The sequence below is a fragment of the Salvelinus sp. IW2-2015 genome, linkage group LG3 (assembly GCF_002910315.2).
Source record: "Salvelinus sp. IW2-2015 linkage group LG3, ASM291031v2, whole genome shotgun sequence".
NCBI classification, from domain to species: Eukaryota; Metazoa; Chordata; class Actinopteri; order Salmoniformes; family Salmonidae; genus Salvelinus; species Salvelinus sp. IW2-2015.
Genome location: NC_036840.1, coordinates 27,404,111 through 27,416,209, shown reverse-complemented (window position 1 = coordinate 27,416,209; position 12,099 = coordinate 27,404,111). Strand labels below are relative to the sequence as shown.

Genomic DNA, 12,099 nt, shown 5'->3' with positions numbered 1-12,099 from the left:
AAAATAAGAATTTGTTCTTAACAGTCTTGCCTTGTTAAATAAAGCCAAAATTAAAGCCAATCCAARTTGTGGGAGGTGCTTCAGGAAGCKTGGGGTMAAATCTCAACATATTACCTTAACAAATTGACAACTAGAATGCCAAAGTTCTGCAAGGCTGTAATTTCTACAAATGGAGGATTTGTAGACACAATTATTATTTCAATTAAGAATCATTATTTCTAACTTTGTCAACATCTTGACTATATTTCCTATTCATTTTGCAACTCATTTCATGTATGTTTTCATGGAAAACAATGACATTTCTAAATGACCCCAAACTTTTGAATGGTAGTGTATACATACATACACACGCACACACACTAGACATTTGTGTGTAGCAGGAGCCACATTTCTTGGTGATGGATTGAGACGATAGCTGCCACTGCCTGCCGCCACAGCACCATGTGAATAATTAAATTCTAGCCACCGGTGGAACAATTATACGCAGCCGTGAGAGATGGGGGGACGGGACAGGGCGTGACATGCTCAGCTAGAGATGGTGGCTCAATATTCCACCTAGAATCGGAATAGAACCATTTGAGAAATAAAAACATGACCATGGATTGTCCTGTTAACTGAGGAGAAAGTGTCACACTTTACAAATTCAAAATGGCCACTGAGATTTTGCTTAGTCACATCTCTAAGTGAGTCCAGTGACAGAGAACATAATGAAAAGCATTGTTTTGTTTTACATGCCCTCACGTAGTTCCATTTAGGCTGTTATGGGGCTAATTCGCTCAGGAGTTAAACAGTAAGTGTGTTATAAGTGTTTCTGTTCCTTGAATAGCAGCATGTTCCAATTGATTCCACAATCTGTTATTTTCAACTGTTTACCGAAATGCTAAATTAGTCTAGTCTACGTTGCCAGAGTATTCTTAAACTATTGTTAGATTGTGTTAGTTGTTGGGGACAATATCTCTGTATGAACAGTGAATTTATTAATTTTAAAAAGCCCTAGGTTTGGGGTATATACTATTCTACTGTAAATTATATACCATGAGGTGAACTCAGTTCATATTTACAAATGACAATAATGCTTTACCAAAAAGCCACATAGCTCACATTTCACCCAAAATAATTTACTTGATCATTTAACTGACATTTAATAATGACAGTTTGTTATAACTTTGAGAGSATCTCTGTCCATTTTGCAACAGATAAACTGCGTTTAGACACCTTGGCATACGTGGAGCCRCTCATGTCCTCACGCGTGACTTTAAGTCTCTTTAGGTTCTCTCGTCTCGAGAGAGGTTCTCTCGTCTCTCCCCCTCTCTCCAAAGTGTCTCTGAGCTAAACTAATGTGTCAAGTAGCTGTGTATCAGTGTCACCTATACGGGTACGCAACACTAGACGTTGGGAGACAAAACGCTACCTGGGTTTCTATTCTCTTTTGCGTCGTAACCAACAAGATCAGAGGAGGCTGCCGCCAACGCAGTGTCAGGCCGGCACATGGGGAAAAGAATACGCTCAAAAAGCAACAGAACCCTGACATGACTGGAGAGGCGAACAAGCAGATAGTCGGAGGATTGCTGCCTGGAGTATTCTCCAGAAATGACAGCCCTTTCCCTTTAAAAAAAATCAGCTTTCYGCATTTTTTATAATGACTACTTAGGAAGCCTTTGATATGCGCATGTGTTTACATCGTCTCCTCTTATCCATTGATAAGAGCCACGGGGAGAATTGTCAAGTTCCAGTAACACCAAAGTAACTCTCACTGGTTGTTTCCCAAATGGTACTCTATTCCCTATATGGTGCACTACTTTTGACCAGGGCCCATAGTGCAGTGCCATTTGTAGGGCTCTATAAAATTGGGATTTTTTTTATGTTGCCTTATTCAATCATTTATTTTCCCAAATTACGCAATTTTTGTGAGGTTTCCATTTTTTCCTACCATTTTTATTTTTTATTTTTTTCAATCTTAAAAATCACGCTTTTTTAATAGAAAAAGAACACATTTGGATGGTTTAACTCCACAACAATGCTTAAACCAGGAGACCACTATTGAGGTCTGAACAAAAATGTTTATGTTGATTTTATTTGTCAAACGTCAGTCAAGCCTCGATCATCATGTCACCAGAATTACACCCTCAAATTTTGGGGGAAAGGAGCATCAAGCTCATACTGTGCACTTTCACCACCCTGTGAAGTTCATCATAACTTATCATCTGTAGCCATTCATAGCTAGAAGGGATCAAGCTTTTGTCAAATTAACGTCAGATTTTTCGTTTCGTAGCAGGTTAGGAGAACCTACGCATCAGGTTAGGATAATTAACATAGCAGGTTAGGAGAATTAGGTTAATGTTAGGAAAGGGGTTAGGGTTAGCTAAAATGCAAAATTGGACCAAAACATCCTGTTTCCATCACAACAGTCGTGATTTTCTTGAAATATACAGTATGACTTTACTCGCATAAAAACTGTGAATGGAAACGTGTGTAGTGTTGTTAGCTATCTGGCCATCCAGAATCAAAACAACTCATGGACTCCTGCCCCATTGAAGCGTGGGCATCGTTTCCGTGACAACGTCAGCTAACCCATCTGTATTTATTTTCTTTCAAAGCCTCTTTTGGCACCATAACYGTGCTAGAGCGTGTTGGTGTGTGATGTAATTGCACATACTCTGCCAAGGAATTTGAGCTTGTAGCTGCGACTGTAGTCTAATAACGCTACTGACACCTAATATGGTTGAAACACGAGTGAATATTGCACTAGGGCCATTTCATGTAAGAAAAATAAATATATTTTTCAGGACTCAGTATGTATTTCTGAACACTCGTTATCGTAGTGCGTGTTCGGGGTGACACAGAATGTTCGGCACTGAGCAAATTTCAYGTCTTGTGAGTGGAAATATTCATTTTGCAAGCATTTTGTGCAACATCCGGCGTGCGTTACCTGTGAATGCTGAGGCTGTACCCACTTTGATTTTGTAAATAAAAAAATAGCCCACCCCCCAAGAAAAGCAACTTCCTGTCTCTTCCCTGACTTTTCCTAAATGTTTGTATTTTACACTGCTCATTTGTCAGAATTGTAAAATCACAAACAGAAAAGTATTTAGAGCCTTTTTACCAGTTTTATTTTCTCACACCTATTCCCAACTTAACCCGCCAAGACAATGTGCTGTAGGACGTTGGTACCCAGCCAGGCGCTAATGCGTCTCTCTCTCCTCACTGAATGAATGATAAATAGTTGAATAGGAAATAATTGTGCACTTAACTTCACAATTGAAATTAAATTAGGCCTTACTGAATGGCAAGGAGAGTGAAGCGGTTGATTTTAATTTAGAACAACAATAGTGTAATGATGAGTGTGTGTTATGCCTATTTATCAGAGTTGGCACCCATGTTTGTAGCAAATCATTTCACCGTGCACTTTGTGGGTTGATATTTTCTTTTACGTTTTACTTTGTAATTGGAAGCTGTTAAGGGACTGTTTTATTTACTATAACTCTATTACTTATCATATTTATTGTAAGGCAAACGAAAATTGCAAAACATGTATTTTACTCTATCCATGTTGATGAGCTAGGGGAAGCAAACGATGCCAGTCAGCCTGCACAGCCGGCCCATCGAAACTACACCTAAACAACACAGAAACGAAACAACACCTAAACTAATTTCACACATAATAACAGTTAGCCTAAAGACCCAATTAGATTTTACAATAGTCTGATGAGTGAAAATATTATAAGTTGTTAAATTTTACGTGAAGAAATGGCCACAGCTTGGAATTGACATATGCAGGGAAAGGAGCATCACTTAATCAAATCCTCCTTCAGAGTCACATGCAGGTCAAATGTTCTATATAGTATCAGAAAGAGTATATTCTGCATTCTATGACACTTTGTCAAATAACTCTCAAAATTCAAAAGGTGCAGCTCTATTTTTAAATGTCACTTTTTCGAAGAATATCTGCGCTTACCATTCAGCACTTGCGCGACAGCATTGCTCTGGCTACTAAGCAAAGATTAGTAACATAATATTCTATCCTGATTTTTCAAATACATTTTCTTATTTTCACAATGTTTCTTTAGACCTTCCAAAACAAAATTATAATGATTTATTTGTGATTTGATTTTTGTTTTTTACTTATAGGCTAAAGCAGGTGTATTCAGCTCTTACCAGCAGTCCGGAGCCTGCTGGTGTTCTACTTGATCATTAATTTAACCCACCTGGTATCCCAGATTTAAATCATCCTRGATTAGAAGGGTACAAGCGAAAAAATGCAGTGAGACTGACTTCAATYTCCAGAGTTGAGTTTGAGGGGCCTAGAGTAACCTAAACTAAAGTAAATGCTATTATGTTCTTTTAAATAATATTTTTCTTTAGTATTCTAATGTTACCCAAGAAATTCTTAAACACGACCTAATGATTATTTTTCCAATAGCGTATATCAAATGTGTTGATTAAACTGTTAGAATGTTGATGCGTCATAGTCTGGAAGTGGTGTCGAAAATAGGCTATATACTTTTTCAGTAGGACTTTCTCAACCTTCTCTATAAGGTACTTATAGGCTGTAGGGCCAGGTGGTTCTAGTGTTAAGTTACAGTTTCAGACAGTGGCCATAGGCTATTGCGGCTATTTGAGAATAATGTAGACCTATCATAGTGGACTATCAACAAAACATTTCCACATGGATATAGCTATAGCTGTTGTCTTCTATGATATCGCCTACAATAGCCAATATGTGGTGTTCAATGTAGGCCTACATTCCATGAGACTTTTTAAAAACATTATGCATGGCTTGACATTAATTAACCATTTTAGAGCTGATGTTTTAGTTGTCTGAAAGCTCAAATCACTTCATAAAATTTAAGAAATGATCTGTAACAAAATTGGCCAAGTAYGTGACTGAAAAGTACATTCTATTGTGTTATATGATGCAAGAAACCACTTTACCAAATTCAATTCATACTCTCTTCCTTTTGGCTTATTTGCATATTCAAGCCTGTCTCAAAACAGGACACTGCCCCTTTAAGACAAAAAWAAGRTCTTTATCTGACTCGCTTTTTAAAGACTGTTAGATATCTACACGTTCCGTGCTCTTGTAGGAAGCAATCACTCCCTCATTGCTGACCCATATTAMCTGTAACCGGGCTAGAAACTCACTAACTAATGTGCACACGCACACACGGCTCTGCTCTGTGATCTCAAATGTGCATCTAGGCTAGCTACTCTGACAGAGGGTGATGGAAAAAAGGCTTATGCCCATGAAATAGATCAAGGGTACGCCAATGTGCTCCTCAGCAGGCTCAGCCTACATCAAAACCACCAACTTAGTCTTGAAGTTAGATTTGGTTTGTTGCATTAAAAGGGAGTGTTATTATGTTGATTCAATCCCAGTTTCCACAGTAGATGTAAAAATGTATCTGTTTAAAGCCAGGAAAGATGGTGTACATTTTAGTGAAGTTCAATCTCGTGCCGGCTGGCAATTATTGAGCGGCTTAGAAGGAACACTGGTGACACGTTACAGTATTATTAAATCTCCAGTTGCATTGTTGCGTTTCCTTCCATTGTTCGAGTACGGCCCYCAATGTCCGAAGCCAAGTGCTGTCCTCTCAATCTGCCTTAAAATGCCGTTGAATTACAGAAAATTTGTTGCCCCTTCCATTTTGCCTATTTGTCAGTCTGAATGACTACAGAGTAGGAAACTGTCATTTCAGATGGCCAAAAATGGAGGTCTACCTAGCAGCGGCGGAGATGAAACGATTAATAATTTAGCTGACAGGTCATGTATCAACTTCATTTTTGTCGTCCCAGTATTGCCTTCATCCGGCATCCGGCCCTGTGTGATCATATCTGGGCCCATTCGAGTTCAATCAGCCAAATAGCGTACTGTAACTGCCATGTCTTGTATTTGTGTGATGGGAAAGGGGATACATAGTAAGTTGCACAAATGAATGCATTCAACCAAAATGTGCCTTCCCCATTTAACCCAATARCTCTGAATCAGAGAGGTGCGGGGGGCTGCCTTCGACGTCCACGTCTTCAGGGAGAAATTGCTGTTGGGGTTTAACTGACTTGCTCAAGGGCAGAACGTCGGATTTTCTTCAACTTTTGCAAGCTCYGGGATTCYAACCAGCGACCTTTCGGTTACTGGCCCGACGCTCTTAACCCCTAGACTACCTGCCGGAGAAGTGAAGCAAGCGCATGTGTTGATGTGGTAATGGACTGTAAGAGGGGTTCATTGGTTAACGGTAGACTCCGCGATATGACGTAGATCCATAAAGTAAAKCGCATAGTGGGTAAATATCCTKAACAACTAAGAGCATTGAAACGCAAGGCTTTGGGGCCCAGTTTTGGGGCCCTGGCTACCATGCTCTGAACAGCATGAAGCGAACACGTGCACATGCGCCGATACTGTYTGTGACTGTTTGTGGGCGAAGTGATGCATCTCGCTCATCTCAATAMCTCCAGTGCTGCTCGTTGCAACGTCATTTCTCTGAGTCTAGCTTTAGCATGATGAGGTTGAACAGTTCATCGAGGTCTCTATAGGCCTTTTCACACTAGTTGAGCTGAGCCATACTGCACTGGCCCGCTTACACATCCCCCATAGTTGCTGGAAAGGACAATGTGAAAGGAAATGCATCCGAAAGCCAGCATAGTATGMTTTGGGTCGGCACAATAGTGTAAAAAAGGTAAAAGTGTGCATATGGTTGTGATAGTTCAATTTCGTTTTACTTAATGCGGGAAATGGAATTCAATTAAGGGAATGGAATTCATTTGATGTCATGGAATTCAATTGAGGGCATGGAATTCAATTGAGGGCATGGAATTTATTCCATTGTTTTCTGTGCAAACTTTTCCAAGTATGACCTCTATTTCTGTGTTCCTATTCAACTCCTGATATGGAATGGAACTCAAGCCTAATTAACATGTTAACATACCAACCTGGAGGTGCTGCAGACAGGATCATATCAGAGACGCAGAGTGAAGGACTGATCATCCATAGTATCAAATGTATAGTTTGAACCATGTTTTGAGGCTGTACAGTGTTTGTTTACATTTACGCTGTTTACAACATGGGAGTAAAAAGTGTATGTTTTGGTTTTAGCTAAGCTCATGAGGCGTTTATAAGTTGTAAGAATCAATGGGGATATGTCATTAATTTATTAGGCCAAAAATGTATATAGCATTTAAGGATTCTAGCTTTAATTTTAGGATTGGGGAGTGGACCTGTACCTAGGGGAAACTTCACCCCCGAGCCACTTTACAGTTTTGTTACTCTGTCCTTTGATAACTCTGTTGTGACCATCACACCCTATAAGCAGTTATGGCACTGAAACTCCAAAATCCCACCCTCCAAACCCTCATGCAATGGTCATAACTCTCCTACCCCCTTGCGGCACTGTGTTTTTGAAGTGCTCATTTCTCTTTGTCATTCCAGCCTCCATGTTGATGTATGTCCTGTGTGCCGGCCTCACCTTACCGCTCGCGCTCTCGCTCTCTCTCTCGCCCTCGCCCTCTCTCTACCCCGCCCCACCCCCTTCTCGCTCTCCCTCCCGCCCTCTTCCCCACCCCCTTCTCTCTCTCAATTTCTCCATCCCTCTCCCTCCCCCGTCTCTTTCTTRACTGTTCTCTCCTCTCACACATTCTCTCTATTCATGTAGCAGAGATGGTCAAACAAGACAAGGAGATGATGATGATGATGATGATAATATTCCATAAATGATGTACTCTCTCTCTTTCTTCTCCCCTCCAGGTGCTGGCTTCGTCTGGACACTTACTTCATTTGGAGTTTCATAGGACCGGCAACCTTGATAATTATGGTAAGCGTCCCTACTTCCCCACTCCCGTACTATCTCATTAACCCTATTTAGCCCCCCAGGTCACTGCTTCAATGGTCCAGAGAGAACTTAACATCCACTTTCCTCTGTAACACCGTTGGGTATAAGCCACTGCTGGTCATGTGTCATGGTGGGAAATGGATGAGGATGTGAATTGTGAAGTATTGCGGTTAGTCGCTTTGCCGCACAACTGACAGAGATGTCTTTGCTGAGGGAGAGAGGAACTCCACTTAGAAATCAGTCGCCAAGTGATGCCTCTCTACGATTTATGATTGATTTTCACCCAGAACTTCCACCTAGAATCGTACACTAGGTTTACTATTACTTTGTACCTTGAGGCACAGAGAGAGGACACACAATCCGACACAGGCACACAYGCAGGCACTCCGAAGCCACAAAGGCTGAGGTAAAATACACACACACACACACACAAATATTCACGGGTTAATTCCTAACTTGGATATTTTCAAAACCCGAAATGCATGTCTAATGCGCTTTCTACACGCTCCAATTTTCTGAAATCACAAAACACTATTATTTCCACTTCATGACTCATGCTTTTTCTCTGTAACAACCAGAATACTTCCACTAAGAAAGGCTGACTCCTCCTGGAATCGTAGTCCCTCTAGGACTTGGGGGGGGGGGAGATAAGTAGAAGAGACGTAGAAAAGGGCTAGTCACTTCCCCAGCACAGTGTATTATGAGTTACAATTCAATTGGTGTCAGTTCGAGGGGGCCATACTATTTTGAGATGGCGCCACCGCTGGTCCGTTACTATTTAATCTAAACTGATTTTAAGTGGATTTAACAAGTGACATCAGTAAGGGATCATATATTTCACCTGGATTTACCTGGTCAGMCTSTCATGGAAAGAGCTCAGTGCATACATGGTAGTGATACTGTATACAATGTTCATATAATGTTGTGCTCTATTTGGCAAAGTTGGAAACCGCTTCTTGTTCCTACACTACATACTCAACTAGCTCTAACAATGTCCTCCCCGACTTAAAAAAATTAATGAAAACATCATCTACAACACACAAACTCCATCTCAGCTATGCTCTCTGCTTTCTTTCACTCCATTCTCCCAGCTCAACGTGATATTCCTAGGCATRGCGCTGTACAAGATGTTCCACCACACCGCCATCCTCAAACCCGACTCGGGTTGCCTCGACAACATCAAGTAAGTCACGCGTCCTCCCATGCATTGGGACCTTGCAGACATGACGTACATGCCAGTGGTAACCTAATATGGCAAACCAGGTTCCGATGGCTCAGTGTGTTAGAGCATGGTGCTTGTGGGTTCAATTCCCACCTGGGCCACGTATACTGAACATATGTTAACTGTAAGTCACTTTTGCATATAAGTTGCCAAACACAAAGATATTATAAGGAACGATTGATCTCATGTACATCATAATAAGCCTAGACTTTGAGATGGAAGCTGTATAGTCCTGTGTTATTTGTGAACCTCTCAAAACACATCTGAAGGGTGAGAATGGCCATGCAGGAAGTGTAGCCCTCCGGGTTCATAACTCTGTTTCACTAAAGGCTGTGTCACGGCGGGGAGGCAAGGGTTAAAATGAGACGGGTCTTCCGGCAGGCGTCCTCCATTATCTGGAGTGCACGCTTGTCGGCAGCAAAAAAGGCCAAGAGACAATCTGGTGGAATTAACCCGACCTGTCGTTATCCGTTAACACACGGATGAATATTCATAAAAGGAAGTGTTTGTGTGTGTGCACGCCTGCATGCGTGCTGTACATGTGCACTCYCGTGAATGCTCGCACCCTGCCACTCAGGATATGAAAATATGAATGACATTATAAATCCCACTGGTAGCCCTTCCCTGCAGTCAATTGACCAAATCGCCCTCTCMTGGCCTCAAGGGTGAAATGTTTTTCATAATTAATCATTTTTTTCAAACCCTGAAAATGTGGTGTTTCTATGTCAAAAGGTTTTTGTTCTATTTCAGTCTGTGATGCATAAAACGTGTAATATAGGGATGCAAACTCAATGTAATAGATTTCAACTCTATATCTGACATGATACAGGTGTCTCCTCATTAAGCCCATAACCATGTGTGTGAGGTGTATACTTGTTTCAACGTAGATTTGTGTAAGAACACCAAGAAAACACTCTGTGTGACTCTGATTGAGCGCACTGCAGTAAAAGATTAACTGGCGTTGCAATGTATGAGTGACAATTAATAAGTATAAATAAATGTGTTTTAATATCAAATGTTATTTGTAACGTAACAGGTAGACCTTACAGTGAAATGCTTACTTACAAGCCCTTAAACAACAATGCAGTTCAAGAAATAGTTACTAAATTAACTGGAGTAACACAATAAAATAACAATAACGAGGCTATATACAGGGMGTAKCGAWACAMAGTCAATGTGCGGGGGCACAGGTTAATCAAGGTAATTTGTACATGGAGGTAGGGCTAAAGTGACTATGTCTAGATAATAAACAGCGAATAGCAGCAGTGTAAAAACAAAGGGGAAGTRAATGTAYATAGTCCAGGTGGCCATTTGATTAATTGTTCAYCAGTCTTATGGCTTGMGGGTAGAAGCTGTTAGGGAGCCTTTTGGACCTAGACTTGGCGCTCCMGTACCGCTTACCGTGCAGTAGCAGAGAGAATATCACCACAATAACAATTGGATAGAATGTTGAAGGTTTGGTCATTCCTAGACTTAGTTCATTTAAATTTGAATCGTAGCTGTGTTTCATGCCCAGCTTTGCTGGTGTTGTGTTTTCATTATGTGGTGTAATTCTTGGTCATTTGGAAGAAGGTGGTGTTGGTCGTGTCTTTTAACATTACATTAGTGTATAATGACACAGTGGGGCCTTTTCTCCTCTAGGAGCCATGTCAATACAATGACACAGCGGGGCCTTTTCTCCTCTAGGAGCCATGTCAATACAATGACACAGTGGGGCCTTTTCTCCTCTAGGAGCCATGTCAATACAATGACACAGCATTTTTTGTGGTGTTGACTTGGGGTGTAATTACAACCAGGTGTCAGGGTAGACTTATTTTGTGGCTAGGCTAAAGTCATTTCTCTGCCTCTACCAGTCCTATATCCTGCTGATGGATAAAGTTACTTTCTATGTTTTACCTGTCCTCCTGTTTGAAGACACTGGTGGTATCGGTGTGTTTTAAGGCGGTGATACTAGTGGCACCATCTCGAGCGTCTTGTCACTGCTTTTGTCAGAGTGGAGTGAGCCTCCGCTGGCCTTGTACTCTCAGCAAGTGTGCACATACACACACACGCACACACATACTTCACACACCCCGCCGCACACTCACACTCTTTCTCGCTTTATTCCTATGCGCACACACACACACACACACACATTATAGTTCGCATTCTAGCGGGTGTTGAGGCCAGTTTTCCAGAGGATGCCTGCTCTGTGAACTCCAAGTGACATCCCTGTCTAAATTGTAATCCCGAGCTGATGGGAGAGCTGAGTAAACACTCGACTGGACAGGACCGTCTGTATCAGAATCAATAGTAATCTGTTGGATACCATTGATAGCAGTCTGAGACATGTTGGTGTGACAGAGTTGTAAGCCCAGAGCTGTGCATACATCCGTGACTCAATAACAACCAGTTAAAACCAGGTTAGTAAATATGATTATATGTAATAATAGGCCATGAATACTGTTGTGCCTCTGCGACTATGGACTCTTATTACAGCAAGAATGACCATCAGTTTAGCTTGCTTTTGTTTCATTCTAGGATCTTAATGTGAGCGCCCTGTTGCAGGAGAACTTTRCTTTTTACACTTATAGTGTATTTGAGATTTAAAAAGGCTTCTGAAGTTTGTAATTTCCACTTCCACTGATTTTTCCTTACAAAAAAAGTAGCACCCCTACAAAAATGTCCAATATTATAATCCACATAACAATTCACATTTCCTCTTGCTGCAGGATTATTGAGAGCCTACGTTACAGCCTGATTATAAAATGAATTACATTGTTTTCGCTTTGTCATTATGGCGTATTGTGTGTAGATTGATACAAAAATGTAAATATTTAATCAATTATAGAATAAGGCTGTAACGTAACAAAATGTGGAAAAGGGAAGTGGTTTGAATACTTTCCTGTACAGTAGGTCAACCATCTTAGTGCTAACACGTTTGACAACAGCTYTTGATACTGTGACCTGATTTTGAACTTAACGGGTTATTGAGTAGATAATCATCACCAACTGAGTGTTTTTAAAGGCGACTGGAGAAATTTAAGCACACCATTTTTTTTTTTATGTTTACATCTT

At 40.9% G+C, this 12,099-nt stretch overlaps 1 protein-coding gene across 2 annotated transcripts in view; it reads left to right on the top strand.

The window, feature by feature from the left end:
• The window catches only part of LOC111954048 (adhesion G protein-coupled receptor L3), a 314,128-nt gene that overhangs the window by 279,148 nt on the left and 22,881 nt on the right, over positions 1-12,099 (top strand). For both annotated transcript variants that reach the window (XM_023973590.1, XM_023973557.1), the window contains exons 17-18: positions 7,736-7,802; positions 8,912-9,003. In XM_023973590.1, coding sequence (XP_023829358.1) covers positions 7,736-7,802; positions 8,912-9,003 — 159 coding nt within the window. The remainder of the gene's footprint in view (positions 1-7,735; positions 7,803-8,911; positions 9,004-12,099) is intronic.